Genomic DNA, 18,534 nt, shown 5'->3' with positions numbered 1-18,534 from the left:
TTCTGGAAGGTCACTCTTTCAAGAGCTTTAAAATTCTTTATCCTGACTTATTTCATGGTAAATATCACTAGCTCATGTTTACATTTGTATTCCTAGAACTGAGTGGTTTAGAAGGTCCCACAAGTACGCCCTTCCACTCTCTCTCTCGGAGCAGACAGGCCTGTTGTCTTGCAATTATTGTGTGTGTGTGGTTTCTTTTTTTTTTTTTTTTAAAGATTTTATTTATTTATTTGACACAGAGAGAAAGACAGCGAGAGAGGGAACACAAGCAGGGAGAGAGGGAGAAGCAGGCTTCCCATGAAGCAGGGAGCCCGATGCAGGGCTCGATTCCAGGACCCCGGAATCATGACCTGAGCCGAAGGCAGATGCTTAACGACTGAGCCACCCAGGCGCCTGTGTGTGGTTTCTTTTTAAAAAAGGTTTGCAAAAGAGTGTTTTGGGAAAGCTAAGTAAGAGGAGACCCTAAATTATTATTGTTCTTAATAATTAGATAACATATTTTAGGCACTTACTTTGTGCGAGGCACTGTTCTATTTGATTTATAGGCGTTATTTGATTTAATCCTCACGAATTCCTTCCTATTCAATGAGAGTAGTTTCTACTAAAGCTCCATTTTAAAGGCAAAGAAACGGAGGACTTTGACCAAGGTCACACAAGTGGGGGACGCTAGAGCCAGGATCCGAACTTGGTTCTGACCTTGCCCATTTACCCCGCCGGTTTTGATCGAGTGCCCGTTTTCTTGGGTACACTGCAGGGTGTGTGCTGTTAAGTATTGGTCAGTGGCCTGAAAAGAACCCTGAAAGTAGAGTTGGAACACCCTGGGCGTGGGTCCTAGCCCTGCCACTTTGCAGCTAAGACCTTGGACAAGTAATTTCCATCCTTTGAAGCTGTCTTCTAAAAGAATTCCTGGTCTTTATTAGGTCATCACAAAGCTTTATAAGCAGTAACGTGCTATTAAGTATAAGCTATGAATGCCCTGCAAGAGAATTCTAGCCCTTTGGCTCGCAGCTTATAATTTAAAGCAGTCATTTTGGAGAGAGCGAGCTGGCAATTTATAGAAAACTCAGTGTGTAGGGGCGCCTGGGTGGCTCAGATGGTTGAGCGTCTGCCTTTGGCTCAGGTCATGATCCCGGGGTCCTGGGATCGAGTCCCTCATCGGGCTCCTGGCTCAGCAGGGATCCTGCTTCTCCCTCTCCCTCTGCCTCTCCCCCTGCTCATGCTCTCTCTCTCTCTCTGTGTCTCAAATGAATAAATAAAATCTAAAAAAACAAAAGAAAGTTATAAGAAAACTCAGTGTGTAAGGATGAGTGGAGAGAGAGGAACGTTTCAGATCTAGAGAGATGGAGGAGGGAAAACAGAGCCTTATGGGCACAGAGTGACTGAAAGCTTGAATAATAGGAAGGATGGTTAAGAATAAATAAGGCACGGGCGCCTGGGTGGCTCAGACAGTTAAGCGTCTGCCTTTGGCTCAGGTCATGATCCCAGGGTCCTGGGATCGAGTCCCGCATCGGGCTCCCTGCTCTGCGGGGAGCCTGCTTCTCCCTCTGCTTCTCTCTCTCTGTCTCTCATGAATAAATAAATAAAATCTTTAAAAAAAAAAAAAGAATAAATAAGGCACAAAAAAGAGAGATATTTATTTAGAATGTTGGGAGTTTCCAGAATGTGTCTGGCCAGGTGAAAGTCTGAAACCCATTCTTGGCTCAAAATCCATGTCTCTGGCCATAAGAATTGTCTCTTTTTCTTGAAACCTACACACACACAAACCAGTTGCCATCTTTGGGACAAACAGGTCTGCCTTCAGTGCTTCTCTGAAGAGTATTTTGGCTCTGCTCTCCTGCCCTCTTTCAGCCCTCCTTCCCCAAGGGGGTAAGGCTGGTGTGGGAGGTGGCTCAGGGCAGTGTCCTCAGCATCCTTCCAGATCTGTCCCTTGTGAGTGGTCAGCCCGCCCAGCACCTCGTGGGCCTCATTTCTCAGCCCCTCCCCAGACGAAGCGATTCTCTTCGTTCATCAGGAGCTCTGGGATTCACTGTCAGGGAAAGCATTATCCTTCACATTTAACCTGGAATCTAGTCAGTTAAAAGGAAGACAAGAACAAGGTTTGCCTTGCTTGTTTTCTTTTTAATGGTTTTATAGCCACAAGTAAGCAAATGTCACTCACTGCGGAAATTCAGCCTGTAGATCCCAGTGGCCTTTAGGGAGGGGCCATTTGCCGCTGTTTCACCTTAGACGTACCCTGTGCTCTTGCTCTTCCCAGCTTTAAAAAGACCCGTCTCCATTGTACAGTATAGAAGATGCGATTGAGAAAAGTGATGGGTTCTAATTTCTCTCCCTTCTTGATAAACTGTCCTTATTGAGCAATAGAACTAATTACACTTCCTGTACCCATTCCACTTTTCGGGGGCTGGGGGAGAACTAAAACCTTCACTGGTCTTCTGAAGTGAGTATTGTGCTTGTAAACAAATAAAAATCCTACCCAAATGGCAGGGTGGGGGGGGAGGGGGGATAGAAAAAAGTATGAAGAGGAAAGTGACTCTCTGGCAACTCTATTAGCATATTGACTCTCTGATTACTGTATTAGCATATTTGCCCTGTTCTAAAAGGGTCACAGTTGTGTTTACAAACCAATGCATTTTGCGGTGAAGTAGATCCTAGTTTGGCAGTGAGAATAATCAGCATGTGATTCAGACTAATATTTTGCTCTCTCTTACTATTTGATTAAATGACACTAAAATCGAATAATGACTTATGTCCCCTCTCTTTCTCTTTCTCTCTCTTTGCTGTTTTCAGTAGAGCATGCACCATTTTGAACGTGAAATTTTCGGTAAAGTAAGCTATACTAATTTCTCTAACTTTAAAGATGCTCTGTTTCTGGATGTGAAATGGGCCCCAGTGCATCTAGATCACTGAAGTGATGAACAAATGGGAAAGCAGATTTGGGACAATTTCCTTATCTGAACATTTAAATGAAATACAGCATCTTTAAAAAGCACCCAAGTGACTTCATTTACATTCATTTCATTTTCACCGTGACCTTCAAAATCTTCATTTCCACTCTGATTGTAGTTTTAAAATACAGCTCTAAAACTGCAAATCAACCACATGGCATTTTGGTATATTTCAGTTTTGGAAAGCAGGATCCCAGAGTCTTAGTGCAGCAAACATATTGGTTCCCTATCACTCTGATGAAGGGAAAGAGTGTTAGCCGATTGAGTTCTTGGTTTCAGGAAGATAATTCACTGGCTTTTATAACTGTTGGGGAAAACAGTTTTCTTTAAAGCATCCCTAATAATTCTTGAGTTGGGACATGAGTGCAGCCTTCTCATCTACAAAATACAAAGGCAGTTGGCAAGAGCTGGGGGGGCTGCCTGCTTCCTGAGGTCACTGCTCTCTGTTCCCTCTCGAGGGTGGCTAGCAGGTCCTGGTGTTGGTCTGGTGGCCCCATGGTCTCCCCACTTCCGTTTGCGGACCACAAAGGAACTCAGACCTACAGAGACTTGTAGATGGCCCACTGCTAAAACTGGCCCCAAAGAAAGGGCACCCCCCCGCCCAGGTGTCCTTTTGCTGAGGCTGGTGAGGATGTTTCTAGCAAGGCATTCCACCCTAGATCGAACCTTTGCTCTTCCTGCAGCGGTCTGTGGTCCATTCCAGGGCCTCTGCTGGATTGCCAGGTTCTCCTTAGTTTGGTGGATGGGATTCTGGGGAGGGTAAAGTAGTTGGCTTTTGGGATTTTTGTCTAAGAGTAGGTAGGATGGGAGAGAACTGTTTTGGCACATCCCTCATCCTGGGTTTGCAGGCCAATATTTTTCAAAGCAGGGAGTTAGCGACCAACCTTTTTTTTTTTCCTTCAAATTTTTATTTAAATTCTAGTTAGTTAGCAACCAGTGTAACATGGAATCTGTCTGGTCTTATCTGGGGCCTAGAGATAAGGGCTGTTGGGTACCTGCTGGCAGGGACGAGTCGGTGGCACTCATGCTGGCCTTGGGCACAATAGCCAACTCTGCACTGGGCCCCTATCAATATTGCCAACTGTTAGAACATGTTGTAGCTTAAGCCCCAGCGAATCTTTAAAGGAAGCTTGTGGACTATAGAGAATGTAAAATGAAAAGGCCAAAAAACCCTGTTGGGGCCTATAGTCAGAGGCTGAGTCCCTGGGTCTGTGTTCTTGCTTCCTCCACTCCTGACCTTCTGACTGTGGGACTTCCTCCCTACTTCCAGAGTGTTCTGAGCTGGCAAGATGAGGTCTTGTCTTGCCCTGGTTGTACACATGAAGATCTGCCCTAGTTGTCGCAGGCCCAGTGAGGAAATTGGGCCTCATGGGACAGATAGGCCCTTTGGGTCTGGTCCGGCCCTCTGGGGGCGGACATCAGGGTGACCTTGCTCCTTACCCTTGGATGAGCAGCGTCTCCTTTTTTTTTTTTTTTTTTTTTTAAAGATTTTATTTATTTGAGAGAGAGAGAATGAGAGAGAGCAAGCACATGAGAGGGGGAAGGGTTAGAGGGAGAAGCAGGCTCCCTGCCGAGCAGGGAGCCCGATGCGGGACTCGATCCAGGGACTCCAGGATCATGACCTGAGCCGAAGGCAGTCGCCCAACCAACTGAGCCACCCAGGCGCCCGAGCAGCGTCTCCTTTTGCACAGACCCCCACTTCTCATTTGCTTCATAAGCATGGGTTACTCGGTGACACTTGGGACTGTGTATTTATTTATGCTACCTACATATTCAAGGAGATTCATTTTTAAAGCCAAAACAGTCTCAGCCTTTACTCGGAAAAATAAAGATCCATGTACTGAGCACCACCCCCACCTCCCAAACTCTGAGATTGTCAATTTGCACTTTTAATTTTTGAGTGGCTGGTAACGCAGCCAAAGTCGAGGGTCGGCTCCTTGTGAGGACCAAGCAGATTCGTTCTCTATCCAGGTCCAGCGGCTGAGACCCACCTCTAGCCACCCAGAATCCCGGGCTGGAGGGGTAACGGGTCTCTGGATGGCTTGCTCTGTGCCTTTAGCACTTGCAGCCCAGAGCCTGTCTTCTTTCTTGTAACCTGCAGTGACTTTTCTCCAAGGTCAAAGCACAAAGCTGGCAGGCAGAAACTGAAGCCCCTTCTGGTACGGAATGTCAAACCCAGATGCTGGCCATTGGGTGGCGATGCGGGGTATCGGCACCTGCGGCTCCTCTGGGAGCTCTTGGTGCTGCTGTTGAGTCCCAAGAGCCTTCAGAGACACCCCCCTCCTCCTGGGATTTCACTGGCCACTCTCCAAAACCCCCTTCTAGCACGCTTATTCTCCCTGCTCTTCTCACCTTAGCAATCATTGTGGGTTTAAAGTCCTTTTTATCTTAGTAACCCTGTAACATAAAGCTGGGAACATTTTTCCATAAGCCAGCCTGGCAGAAAACGCAATAGAACTTCATTCATTAGTTGTTACTCTATAGAACCAGTGAGAATTACATTTTGTTCATTTGTCTGTATTTAATGTTTATTCATATTGCTATATTTTCATCATTTGAGAATTCTGAGATTGCAGAGCATGAATGTGTGTATCTATGTGATTTTTAAATTTCAGCTGCCTTAGGTCTGAGTAAAAGATGTAAGGAAGGTAAGTGGTTTTCTATGAAATACAAGACTTTGAACTGTTATGTGTCACCCTCGGTAAAAAGGATGCTCTTACCTAAGTATTTGATTGGTGACCCTGAACCACTCATCCACAGAAACTCAAGTGGTGATTGGTATGTTTACTTGTTACCACCACCACAGCTCAGTAGCAGGTTAGAGGGGAAGAACGCCTAACAGAATGTCTCGCTATGTAGCCCTAGGAGGGGCCGAGGCTAAGGCTAGAAACAGACACAGGAGTCACCGAGAGCTGCAAGGTTCATAGGTAATGGGGCAGGTAACTCTGTGGCACCAGCAAGTTCTTTAAAGCAGGTCTTTGGCTGTACTCAGTTTTTATTTTGTCCTAGGAGAGTAATTCATTCGTCGATTCAAAATTATAACATTCAACTGCCACATGTTCGTGTGCCTGGAAGCTAAGGGAAGTTTTAGATACGTGTCCAGTTTCCTTCTTGCCCACCAGGGTAGAGTCTCTCCTGATGCTTCAGCAAAGATGTAGGGTTATTGCAGCTCGATTCTGTTCCTGGGTTAGGCCCCAGTGGAAAGAAGGTGCTGAGGAAGACTCCTCCCTGAGAATACCATTGCCAGGGAGAGAGCCCTCTGCCCCCCATCTTGCACTGTTAACAGTTATTAGCATCTTATATTTCTCTAATGCAGCCTAATAGAAAATTATTTGAGACACGCGCCCCTGGGGAACCCTTAACCCAGTGGGCACTGGTTCCTTGCCTAGAATCCTGAGTGCTTTGTCATTTTCTATTAAATCACATCCTTCAAATATTGTGTGTGTTGGGGCAGCTAAAGAAATGTTCATCTTTTATCAGTAATTGATACTCAGGTAGTCCAACTCTGTGCATACAAATGTCTGTCTTTACTTGTTAGCTCAGTAGGTGCCCTGGACCTGCCTAAAGTAGCTGATGGAACTTTTCTTTTGGGACCATTGCTAAAATTTGGAAATGGAGTTAGAGCCTCATCTACGTAGGGAGAAGGTCACTATGTATAGTTTCATGTAATCTGTGATATTCAGTCTTAGATGACTATTATCTGGGGAAAATGGCAACCTTGAATTAATTCCCCTTTGATGCTTCTAGCTTTCTTGTTCAGCATTTTAAAAAACTGTACAGTACCGTAGCTTGGTCCCTCTGGGGGAACACATTTGCAGTCTCATCCAAGTCCCTTCTACCCGGGACTGAGCAGTAGCATGTGTGTGGGGTGTTGGGAGAGATGATACTCACTGTCCCCTCTCCTCCCCCCACCCCCCAGGGACGTCCGCTTTACCTCCTCCGCCTCCGCCTCCGCCTCCACCTCCACCACCAGCAGCTCCCTTGCTTCCTGCGAGCCCAGAGGTGCCTACACAGCTCCTGCCCCAGGCTGTGAACAGTGTGAGCCGCGGGGCCTTACTCAGCTCCATCCAGAATTTCCAAAAGGGAACTTTGAGGAAAGCCGAAACCTGTGATCATAGTGCTCCTAAGATCGGCTAAAGCTTCGGGTTTACACTTGGAGGGAAAAGTTCTTTGTTTTTTCCTCCCACCTCCAATCCCTGAAGTACTCTTTCCAGATGAATGATTGCTGAGCCAGGACAGCCGCAGACTCTTTTGCAGATGCTCAGGCAAGAGGCTTCTCAAGAGGGAAATATTCAAGTAGAATAAAGTCAGGCTGGCGTTTCTACCTTAAGAAATATTTTGCTCCTTTATTACCATTTTAAAGGAGTCTGGTTCATCCTCTAATGGGCTTCTTTTGGGGATAGCAGCATATTGGAGTCAACCTTGTCACCAGCTGAAGGAAACGGACAGAAAAAGAGTGACAATGTTCAGTCACAGCAGTGAATGACCTTTGGGTTGCAATCCCTCCCAACCGGTCAGACAGCTCCCAGAAATGTTCCTCTCATTTCTCTATAAAGCATTTTCTGGTTTTTAGATAACTCCCATTTTTGCTACCTAATTTTGTCTTGGACATTATTAACACTGTAGTCCAAAGCATAGTTATGTCGCGGAGTGAGAGAAGCAACTGAGTTCTTCGTTTTCCATTCAGATAGACAGGGGCAAGTCTAGTCCGGAACCTTCTCTAGGTTCTAACGGGAATACCATTGTGGTTATAGAACTCAGGGCTGTGAAAGCAACCACTCTATAGTTCTTTTAGTTAGAGTGTATTGGACAGAAAATGTAAACATCAGGAAAAGCTCTTGCCGATCAGAGGATCTCCTTAATCCTCAGCAATAAAGTCAAGTTTGTGGTTTGTGGGGAGTTATTATTACAACACAAGTAAATTTGGCATCTATAGAAATCAATTCTGATTTTTGAAAAATTTATCCAAATATATCTTTTTAATGTTACTCATTTATTAGATCCTTTATCCTATGATTTGCTTAAACCCTTTAATAAATTGCACTTTAAAGGATTATCAGTAATCCATTTAAAAATTCAAGTACACACATCAGTGTTGGTTACTATGCAGAGAGAATGTCATTGTGTATAGTTTCATTTAATCTGTGATAAATGTTCAGCTGTATTTTTTATTAAAATAAACCATGTGAAGAAAATGTGTTGTCTGTAGCTTGGCTAGGCCTTTGAAGTGGGAATTTTTTGTGGGAACTTTTATAAAGAATAGATCCATGGAGTATTTCTTTTGTGTCATTTTCTGTCTTAATTACTAAAAGCTAACAATCCTGTCTTGCTATTTAAATTAGGCACCCCTTGTTTGCTTCTATAACAATTTAAACCTGTCTTTTCTGTCTCAACTTCTAAAGAAGGCGGCATATGGCAGAATGTCTATTTTTCGGCAATAGGAAAAATACCTGACATGAATTTTGGTTTAATTTGGAAGGGAACCCTATTACAATTGGGCATTTGAAGAGTCTGTGGACAAGTTCCTGTTACAAGTGTGATGGCAGTTTAGGTGATTTAGTGTCACTAATTTCTTAACAGAAATTCTTAGCAGAATTTTAAGACCTCCATCCATCCCACATTTATTACCTCAAGAATATAAAAATACAATTAGGGGCGCCTGGGTGGCTCCGTTGTTTAGCGTCTGCCTTCGGCTCAGGTCATGATCCGAGGGTCCTGGGATGGAGCCCCGCATCGGGCTCCCTGCTCAGGGGGAAGCCTGCTTCTCCCTCTCCCCCTCCCCCTGCTTGTGTTCCCTCTCTTGCTGTGTCTCTCTCTGTCAAGTAAATAAATAAACATCTTTAAAAAAATAAAAATAAAAATACAATTAGTCATAGTTAGGAATTCCTTTATTCCGTATCAAAACAATCTTAACAGCAAATGTAGATAATAGCTTTCATCTTTACATACAAGTTGTCATTTTTGGATACATCTTTCTGTAGAACTCTGCCACATTCATACCTTGTCCTTATGAGAGGGTAAAATTTTACATTAGCCTTATTCAAAGAACATGGTAATTGTAATAGACAAAAAAAAACCCCATGGAGTCTAGGGCAGGAGAGAAGAATTCTTCCACATACAAGCACATTTAAACTTCTTCCAAGTACAAAAACATTGTGTTGTTGCTTTAGGGATAACTTTATGAATCCTAAGGTCTTACAGTACGATCCAGGTGAAGTGACAGCAAGTATTTTAAGTAAATCCCAATGACTTGAAATTCAAGTCCAAACTAAATATTTAATGTTTTCTTTATTGCAAATATGATGTCTTTAACCTGAGGTACAGAGTTGTCTTCCAGAATCTTTGCATAAGGCATAGGGACATCAGCACCAGTGACACGAACTGCAGGAGCATCCAGGAAATTGAATGCAGGGCCTAGAAGAGAAGGAGGCCCAACTGAGAGAGGCAAGAAAAGCCACTTAGCACCACCACCTTCCCACAGGAGGTATGGCTCTCCAAAGGAGAGAAAATCTAAAGGAATACTAATTACCAGGACTGCTTCTGGCTTTTTAAGAATATTTAGCCAAAGGAAAAATGCCAAGGTGACAAGTTGAAAGTTAAGACTGTTGGCCACCCCTAGCTTTTGATCTCTATCCAGTATCCAGGTACACACTGTTTATTACAGCTTGAGCATTCCAGAACCATTTTCTCTGAAATACCTTCCATGATCCTGGCACAAACTTCAGCTCCTACTCCAAACTGTGGCCAGCCTCCTTCCACAGTTATGAGATGATTGGTCTTCATGACACTGGCTTCTATTGTTTCAATGTCCATTGGTCTGATGGTTCGCATATTTATCACCTGAGCAGACAATACAGATACGCTTCACAGAGTCACCGCGGCACAGATACCATCTCATGCCCATAGTACCACCCCCTCTTTGTCTCCTGTTCATCTCTGGGTCTGGGAAAATCAAATCTGCCTATTCAAGAACAAAATGTAAAATGGGAAATTGTAATTAAAACATAAGTCTTTACTTCTACCACAAGTGGTTCTGTTAAGAATTCACTCATCCTCTTGGGCTTTAACTTCCTTCTCGTTAAAACAACTAATAACTACCAACTGACTGCTCACCGTGCACCAGGTGCTACACTACGTGTAATTCCCACAACCACCCTGATGGGACAGTAAACGTATTCTCCTTGGTTTACAGCTGATGCGGCTGAGATTCACGGTACGGATCTTGCCCAAGTGTAACCTGCGAGCGGTAGGTCCTGGACCTGAAAGAGTTAGACCCTGATTTCTAGTTTGCCCCTCTCCCGACCTCCAGCTCCAAGGTTGGATCCCAACTTGAGAAAGCAGGTACTACTCTAACAGAGCTAGAACCTACATGGTAAAAAGCTAGGTATTTGAAAAGCAAGAAGCTTCCCAGTTTCAAGCAGAGGCAGAACTGAGTGTCAAAGCAAGATTTTACACTTAGTTAACCTGTTACAGAATTCAAACTCCTATTTCTGGGTTTTAGATTTAAAAGGAAACTTTCTGATTCTTTAAGAAGTGAATGTCCACATACCTCACATTCAATTCCCTCTTTAGATAGCACTGTCGCAGCTTCTAAGCAGTGGCCCACAGGTCTTGAATGGGAAACTACGGTTATGTGTGTCCCTGAAACAAAGTGGTCACAGATCAGAGGCCAGGTTGAAACTGAAGATGTTGTACTGCTCTGCAGCCACTGTGGCTCTTGTTCATTTGTAAAATCTTCAACTCAGCTCTGTTCCAGGGAGGTGAGGAACGTGGTAGCCTTTCTAGAGATGAAATTCAAATCTACTGGACTGAGAATTAGGAAAGCACAAGTGTAGGAGCAAAGCATGACACATTTCTTAACTTGAACTCCTCCTCTAATTTCCTAATCAAAGTAAAGGGCAGTAACCTCAAGAATGAATTTGATCAGGGGTGCCTAGGTGGCTCAGTCGGTTAAGTTTCTGACTCTTGATTTCAGCTCAAGTCATGATCTCAGAGTCCGTGAGATTGAGCCCGAGTTGGGCTCCGCGCTGGGCTTAGAGCCTACTTAAGATTCTCTCTCCCTCTCCATCCAACCCTCCCCCACCTCTTAAAAAAGAAAAAAAGGAATGAATTTCACCAACATAAATACAGGGGCTAGATTACAAATAATATTTAAGCATGTATAAGCGCTCTTACCTTGCCTTTCTATTTTGGCTTTTCCAATGGGAATCAGAAAATCTTTTGACTGAGCTTCTGAGGGAAATTCAAAAGGAACTCCATACATCAGTTCATTCTCTAGCACCACCACTGCAAAATACAAATATTTAACAGAAGTGACTACATGACCAAATGGATATACAACACTATCATTCATTTTGTGAAAAGTTTCACCATGCCGATTAGGAAGCCTCACATCTATTGTGTCCAGTAGCCTTGAGAGGATGATTTAGGTGCTGGCATTTATTGTCTGGTCAGTCCTCATTTTATCTACTGTAGTTAAACCAGCGTTGTAGATACCTAACAGGCCCCTTTGTACTCAGAAAAGCAAAAACAAAAACACCTTTTTTAAAACGGTCTTTACTGTATCTGTAAATCATTAATTAACATTTTATATGATATATCTAAGCCTAACTAGAAGCCTTTAACGGCTTCCTTCCAGGCAAAGATTTCAACTTAGTTCTTTAAGGTTCAAACGAGACCTAAGGGTCACTCTACTGACCTGGATTATTATCCCGAATGGCTGATTTAATAAGTCCTTTTGCATCCTCTGAATTCCAGGGGCTGACCACCTTTAAGCCTGGGCAGTGCCCATACCAGGCAGCAAAGCACTGTGAGTGTTGGGCAGCCACGCCTGCTGAGGCACCATTGGGCCCCCTGAAGACTATGGGCACAGGCTGATGGCCCCCCGACATGTAGTACGTCTTGGCAGCTGAGTTTATAACCTGGTCAATGGCTTGCATAGAGAAATTGAAGGTCATAAATTCACAAATGGGCCTCAACCCAGCCTGTCAAATCAAAAACAAAGATCTTAAAAAAACTAAAAAGCAATAAAAAGTGGCAACCATTCCAAAATTCAATGTTTTTAAAAGGTCATGTTAAATCTCTTTGGATGAGATTCATAAAGAGGATTACATACCATAGCTGCACCCACAGCAATTCCAGCAAAGCCCATCTATAAGTAAAACATAAACACAAGTGAAAATCCATAAAAATCAGAACAGTGTACACTTTAACATGCCCCTGAAAGGTATGCTTCCTGACGGAAGGCTTACCTCAGATATGGGAGTGTCTATGATCCTCTTATCTCCATATTTCTTCCACAGGCCTCGACTAACCTAAAATTACACCATGATCTCATTACTTTTAAATGTATATGGGGGCTAACAGCCACCTCAATTTATATTGCTTTCACGTATCCTGGGTTACCTTATATGCCCCATCATACTGGGCAACTTCTTCCCCAAGCAGAAATACCTTCTCATCTCTTTCCAGCTCCTCATCCATACCTTGGTTTATAGCCTCACGAACTGTCACCTGTCATAGGTATGGAGAAAACAATCAACAAAGATTACTACAGAATTATTTCAGATACTACTGAGATTCTCTCCTTTTATAATTACCTAGGCTGCCTACAGCATACAATATAAAAACTATCACTAGAACAGGCTTCTCCTTAAAAGTTAAAAGAATTCCAAAAGTAACATTTTTATCATACAGCCTGACTGGATTTGTTAATGAGAAGTTTACTGAACACTTTTCTTTTCTTTTTTTTTTTTTTAAAAGATTTTATTTATTTATTCATGAGAGATAGAGAGAGAGAGGCAGAGGGAGAAGCAGGCTCCCCGTGGAACAAGGAGCCCGATGCGGGACTCGATCCCAGGACCCCGGGATCATGACCTGAGCTGAAGGCAGACGCTCAACTGACTGAGCCACCCAGGCGTCCCTACTGAACACTTTTCTTGATGTGCATCTAAACTTAACAAAATCTGTTTGCTAAGCAGACCAGCTCATAAGTAGTTTCCTAAGTAGAAATTATACTGGGTTGTTTTATTTCCACACTTGGTTTAGTGTGGGACAGAGAACTGTTAAGGAAGCCTATATAAGACTATGTTTGGAGCACTCACTAGGTACCAGGCACTTCCAAACACTACCTTCAGAATCTACAAGTTATTTTACTAGACAGATTGGTAGAATCCTCTAGTAAAATAAAAGGGGTGGGAAATTCCTCAAAGGGTTGAACACAGAATTACCATATGATCCAACAATTCCACTTCTAGATAGATGCTCAAAAGAAATAAAAGCATGGACTCAGCTACTTGCACACCAATGTTCTTAGCAGCATTATTCACAAATCCAAAAGATGAAAACACCCAAATGTCCATCAACAGATGAATGGATGAACAAGATGTGGTATATGCATAAGATGGAATATTAGCCTTAAAAAAAGAAATGAAATTCTGACACATGCTACAACATGAGTGAACCTTGAGAACATCATGCTAAGTGAAATAAGCCAGACCTAAAAGGACAAACATTGTAGGATTCCATTTACAGGATGTACCTAGAATAGATAAATTCACAGGCACAGAAAGTGCAATAGAGGTTACCAGGAGCTAGGGGGAAATGGGACGTTCCTGTTTAAGGCGTAGAGTTTCCGATTGTGATGGTGATAAAGTTCTGAAGACGGATGGTGGTGATGGTCTCACAACATAGTAAACGGACTTAGTGCCGCTGAATATACACTTTAAAATGGTAAATTTGGTTATGTATATTTTAGTGCAGTAAAAAATTTAAAAGGAGGGTGAGGGAAGAAGCGTCAAGTCTAGTGTACTCAGACCGCCCACAGATCCCAATGAGCCTGGCGGGGGTGATCTGGTAGTGTGTCCAGCGCTGGGTCGCAACAGAGGCACGGCGAATTCCAGCAGGACGTGGGAATCCGTCGACTCCAGGGCCCGCTGCCGTCCCTCTCCCCACGGCGCAGGCGCGCCCCCGGCCTCCGCCCCGGGATCGACGGCCCCTCCCTGCCCCGGCTAGGGTCCAGGCCACCTACCTGCAGCGCCGCCGGCGCCGTCCGGTGGAAGCGCCTCCTCAGCAGCCCGGAGACCTGGGGAAGAGAGAGAGGACACTGAGAGGGGACGCAAGGTGGGCAGGGATCGCGCGGAGGCACGCGTGCCGCTGCCTACCTGTTCAAGGGGTCTCCGCATCAGGCCAGACACGGCCGCCATCTTGACTGTGTCCTCTAGCCGTCGCCGGGACGGCAGTCGAATTAGGCCCCACCTCCGCCGCCAGCTCGGGCCAATGGCAGGGCGCGGCGCCTGCGTGCCCCGCCCATTCCCTCAGGGGTGAGGGGCCGAGGGGCGGGGCTGAGGTGGCGCGTTGGGTGGTTCTACCGCTGTCTTTCCTTGGCAGCGGTCGGCTGCTGCAGTGCGCGCTGCACGCCGGGGACGCCTCCGTAAGTGCTGGTGCTTGAAGCAGGGGGACCGAAAGTCAGCCTCTTTGGAACATAACTTGAGGCTGCAGGGACCTTAAGAGTTAGGTCAGCCTTTTGAGGGCACTGAAACCCTAAGGGCACCAGGTGTCGCTTGCGCACACTCTAATGATAGGAACTTAACCACCTTATGAATGAGCCCGGTCTTCCCGGGACCGCGCACAGTCCGTTGCCTAGAACGCGAACCAGAGCTTTCATTGATGCGTTAAGCGCCTGCAGTGTGCCAGGCACTGTGATAAGTGCTTTACAGCTCATTTAGTTCTCACAGGAACCCTCTCAGGTGGTTACTGTTAAAATCTCCAGTTGTCCTCAAGTCAGTTTGGGTTGTCAGTCGTCAGAAAGTCCTTCATCCAAAATTTTCAGCGTCTATGGGCTTGACCAATCTTTTTTTTTTTTTTTTTGCTTGGTCATTTCAAACGAGATTTATTAAGAGGGCTTTTCACTCCCCCTACCTTTTTAGGTGTAATTTAGACACAGTAAAATGCACATTCCCATCATCTCAGAAGGTTCCCTCAATGTTTCCTCCCAATCATTCCCCACACATCACCCCACAAGCAACCACAGATCTGATTTCCATCACTGTAACTTAATTCGCCTGTGTTAGAACTTGAAATAAAAGGAATTATATGATGTGTACTCGTGTCTGGCTCAGCAAAATGTTTTGGATATTCATCCATGTTGTTGAGCATAGCAATAGTTTTTTACTCTTTCTTTTTTAAATTTTATTATGTTTTTAATAATCTTTACACCCAACATGGGGCTGGAACTCATGACCCGGGGATCAAGAGCCACAAGCTCTTCTGACTGAGCCAGCCAGACGCCCCTCCTCTTTCTTTTAGTTTTTTCTTTTGAAAGACTTTAAGTGTCACAAGAAATTGTGAAACTAGTACAAAGAGTTTCCATGTACCCTTCACCTATCTTTGCCCACTGTCTCGTATAACCATAGTACCTTGTCAAATCCCCTGAATCAATACCGATACAATGCTATTAACTCATTTAGAGACTTTATCCAGCTTTCATCAGTTTTTATATGCATTCTTGTAGGGGTGTATAATACTATAGAAGTGTATTACATGTACAGATCATGTAACTCATCCCACAATCAGAATACAGAATTGTTCCATCACCACAAAGTACCTCCCTCATGTTACCTCATAGTCACACCTTCCCCAACCCCTAACTCCTGGTAACCACTAATCTGTTCTCAGTCACTATAATTTATTATTTCAAGAATGTTTTATACATGGAATCGTACAATATGTAACTCTTTGGGATCAGCTACTGTCACTCAGCCTAATGCTCTTGAGATCCATTCAAGTTGTTGCATGTATCAACATTTCATTCCTTTTTATTGCTAAGTAATTGTATGTTTATCCATTCACTCCTTGAAGGACATTTGGGTTATATCCAGTTTTAGCAATTACCAGTAGAGCTGCAATGAACATTGACTCATAGGTTTTTGTGTAAACATTACTTTTCATTTCTTCAGGTAAATACTGAGCAGTCTGATTATATCGAAGTGTTTTTCCAAAGTGGGTATACCATTTTACATTACCTCCAGCCATGTGTGAGACATCCAGTTGCTCTGGATCCTTGCCTGCATGTGATATTACCAATATTTTCTATTTTAGCCATTGTAATAGATGTGTAGCAGTGTCCCTCATGACTTTTAATTTGCATTTCCCTAATGGTTAATGATTATTGAACATCTTTTCACATGCTTCCTTGCTGTCCATCCTTGGCGAAGTGTCCAAGTCTTTTGCTCATATTCTAATTAGATTATTTGTTTTTTATTTTAGTAAAACATGCATAAAATTTACCATCTTAAGCATATAGTTCATTGGCATTTAATATGTTCATATTGTTGTTCAGTTACCACCATCATCCATCTCCAGAACTTTTTCTTTTTCTTTCTTTTTTTAATTTTTAAGTAATGTCTACACCCGACGTGGGGCTTGAACTTACAACCCTGAGATCAAGAGTCGCATGCTCTACCCGCTGAGCCAGCCAGACACCCCTCCAGAACTTCTTCATTTTCCCAAAAGGAGACTCTGTAGTCGTTAAACAGTAACTCTCCATTCCCCTCTTCCCCTAGCCACTGGCAACCACCATTCCATCTCTATAAATTGGACTACTCTACCTCATATAAGTGAAATCATACTGTGTGTGTGTGTGTGTGTGTGACTAGCTCATTTCAGTTAGCGTAATGTCTTCAAAGTTTATCCATATTGTAGCCTGTCTCAGAATTTCATTCTTTTCTAAGGTTAAATAATATTCCAGTGTATGCATATATCACATTTTGTTTATCCATTCTTCTGTTGATGGACATTTTGGTTGTGTTCAACGTTTAGATTTGTGAATAATGCTGCTATGAACATTTGTGTACAAATATCTATTTGAGTCCCTGCTTTTAATTCTTTGGGGTGTATACCTAAAAGTGGTGTTGCTAGATCATATGTTAATAGTATGATTAATTTTTTTGAGGAATGACCATTCTGTTTTCCATTGTAAATTAACCAGTGTATATTCCCACCAGCAATGCACAAGGGTTCCAATTTCTCTACATTCTCACCAACATTTATTATTTTCTGCTTATTTGTTAATAGCCATCCTAATATGTATGAAGTAGTATCTCATCATGGTTTTTATTTGCATTTCCCTAATGATTAGTGATACTGATCATCTTTTCATGTGCTTATTGGCCATCTGTATGTCTTGGAGAAATGGCTATCCAAGTCTTTTGCCTATTTCTCAACTGAGTTGTTGTTTTGTTGTTGTTGATTATATAGAGAATTGTTGTTGTTATATAGAGAATATATAACCTGGATATTAATATATCTCTATATAACCTGGATATTAATCGCTTATCAGATATATGATTTACAAATATTTTCTCCCATTCCTTGGGTTGCCTTTTCACTCTGGTGACAGTGTCCCTTGTTACACAAAAGTGTTTAATTTTGATAAAGTCCAACTTATTTTTTCTCTTATTGCCTGTGCGTTTGGTATTATATCTGTCAAAGATTCAAAATAGCCCAAGTAAAACCAATGAATCACTGAAGTAGTAATTAGTAAAAACTTACTGTGCACACACCAAAAAGACAGTTTATAAACTGGGAGCCCTCAAACCAAAACATGACATGAGTCTTAGGAGTATATTGTTATAAAGCAGTTTATATAGTGAGAAAGCAGTGAGTTTATTCTTCATGGTGATTGGTTATAATATTACAATTTTCAGTGATATTTCAGTTAATATTTTCATATTAACCTTGGGAAACAGTTCGTTTTGCTTTTCATTTATAGGGACGCAAGCAAGAAATTATCCAGATCGAGTTAGCCTTGCAAAATAAACTAAATGAAGCTTTGTTTGTATGACGAAGCTGGTTTTGTCAGTTCAGGGAATTTTCAAGATTGGTCTCCGTTTGCTTCTGATTTAACATATCTAAGAAATCATTGCTAAATTCAATATCATGAAGCATTTCTCCTATATTTACTTCTAAGAGTTTTATAGTATTAGCTCTTATGTTTAGGTCTTTGGTCGATTTTGAGTTAATTTTTATATATGATGTAATGGTGGGTCCAATTTCATTCTTTTGCACTTTTTTTTTTTTAAGATTGTATCTATTTATTTGAGAGAGAGAGAGAGGAGGAGGAGGAGGAGAAGCAGAGGGAAAGGGACAAGCAGATTCCCTGCTGAGTAGGGAGCCCAATGCAGGGCTTAATCCCAGGACCCTGAGAGCACAACCAGAGCCAAAACCAGGAGTCGGACATCCAGCTGATCCACCCAGGCGCCCCAGGACCACACTGTTTTGATTAGTGTAGCTTGGTAGTAAGTTTGAAATCAGAAGTTGAGTCCTCCAGCTTTGTTATTCTTTTTCAAGGTTGTTTTGGCTACTTGGAGTTCCTTGAGATTCCATATGAACTTTAGGATGGGTTTTACTATTTCTGCTAACACTGTCATTGGGATTTTAATAGGGACTGCACTGGATCTGTAAATTGCTTCAGGTGCTATTGACATCTTAACAATATTAAACCTTCCAATCTATGAACACGGGATATCTTTCATTTATTTGTATCTTCTTTATTTATTTATTTTTAAAGATTTTATTTATTTATTTGCCA

General features: G+C 42.8%; 2 protein-coding genes across 27 annotated transcripts in view; one reads left to right on the top strand and one right to left on the bottom strand.

Annotated features, from left to right (window-relative positions):
• The window catches only part of PXK (PX domain containing serine/threonine kinase like), a 75,130-nt gene extending 66,998 nt beyond the window's left edge, over positions 1 to 8,132 (top strand). For 11 of the 24 annotated variants that reach the window (XM_021695203.1, XM_044921327.1, XM_044921324.1 and 8 more), the window contains one exon: positions 6,865 to 8,132. In XM_021695203.1, coding sequence (XP_021550878.1) covers positions 6,865 to 7,082 — 218 coding nt within the window. In that variant the 3' untranslated portion in view covers positions 7,083 to 8,132. Of the gene's footprint in view, positions 1 to 2,787; positions 2,808 to 5,560; positions 5,598 to 6,864 lie in introns of those variants that run through there. The other 13 variants (XM_044921338.1, XM_044921337.1, XM_044921335.1 and 10 more) reach the window with 3 other exon arrangements.
• Positions 8,133 to 8,805: 673 nt separating this feature from the next.
• On the bottom strand, positions 8,806 to 14,170 carry PDHB (pyruvate dehydrogenase E1 subunit beta). Of its 3 annotated transcripts, none has more exons than XM_044916767.1 (10): positions 14,108 to 14,170; positions 13,975 to 14,028; positions 12,399 to 12,458; positions 12,197 to 12,259; positions 12,061 to 12,096; positions 11,644 to 11,929; positions 11,121 to 11,231; positions 10,495 to 10,586; positions 9,644 to 9,785; positions 8,806 to 9,359 (listed from the first exon to the last, which is right to left on the bottom strand). In XM_044916767.1, the coding sequence occupies exons 1-10, from the start codon at positions 14,147 to 14,149 to the stop codon at positions 9,214 to 9,216; spliced, it is 1,032 nt and encodes a 343-aa protein (XP_044772702.1). In that variant the 5' UTR covers positions 14,150 to 14,170; the 3' UTR covers positions 8,806 to 9,213. The 3 variants fall into 3 exon arrangements, with proteins under 3 accessions (XP_044772702.1, XP_021550839.1, XP_044772705.1); XM_021695164.2 differs by having other exon boundaries at positions 8,815 to 9,359; positions 12,351 to 12,458; XM_044916770.1 differs by lacking the exon at positions 13,975 to 14,028 and having other exon boundaries at positions 8,815 to 9,359; positions 12,351 to 12,458; positions 14,108 to 14,149.
• Positions 14,171 to 18,534: the final 4,364 nt, after the last annotated feature.

Source organism: Neomonachus schauinslandi, chromosome 1 (assembly GCF_002201575.2).
Source record: "Neomonachus schauinslandi chromosome 1, ASM220157v2, whole genome shotgun sequence".
Classification (NCBI taxonomy): Eukaryota; Metazoa; Chordata; class Mammalia; order Carnivora; family Phocidae; genus Neomonachus; species Neomonachus schauinslandi.
Note: the sequence above shows the minus strand (reverse complement) of the source record. Positions and strands in the feature narration are given on the sequence as shown.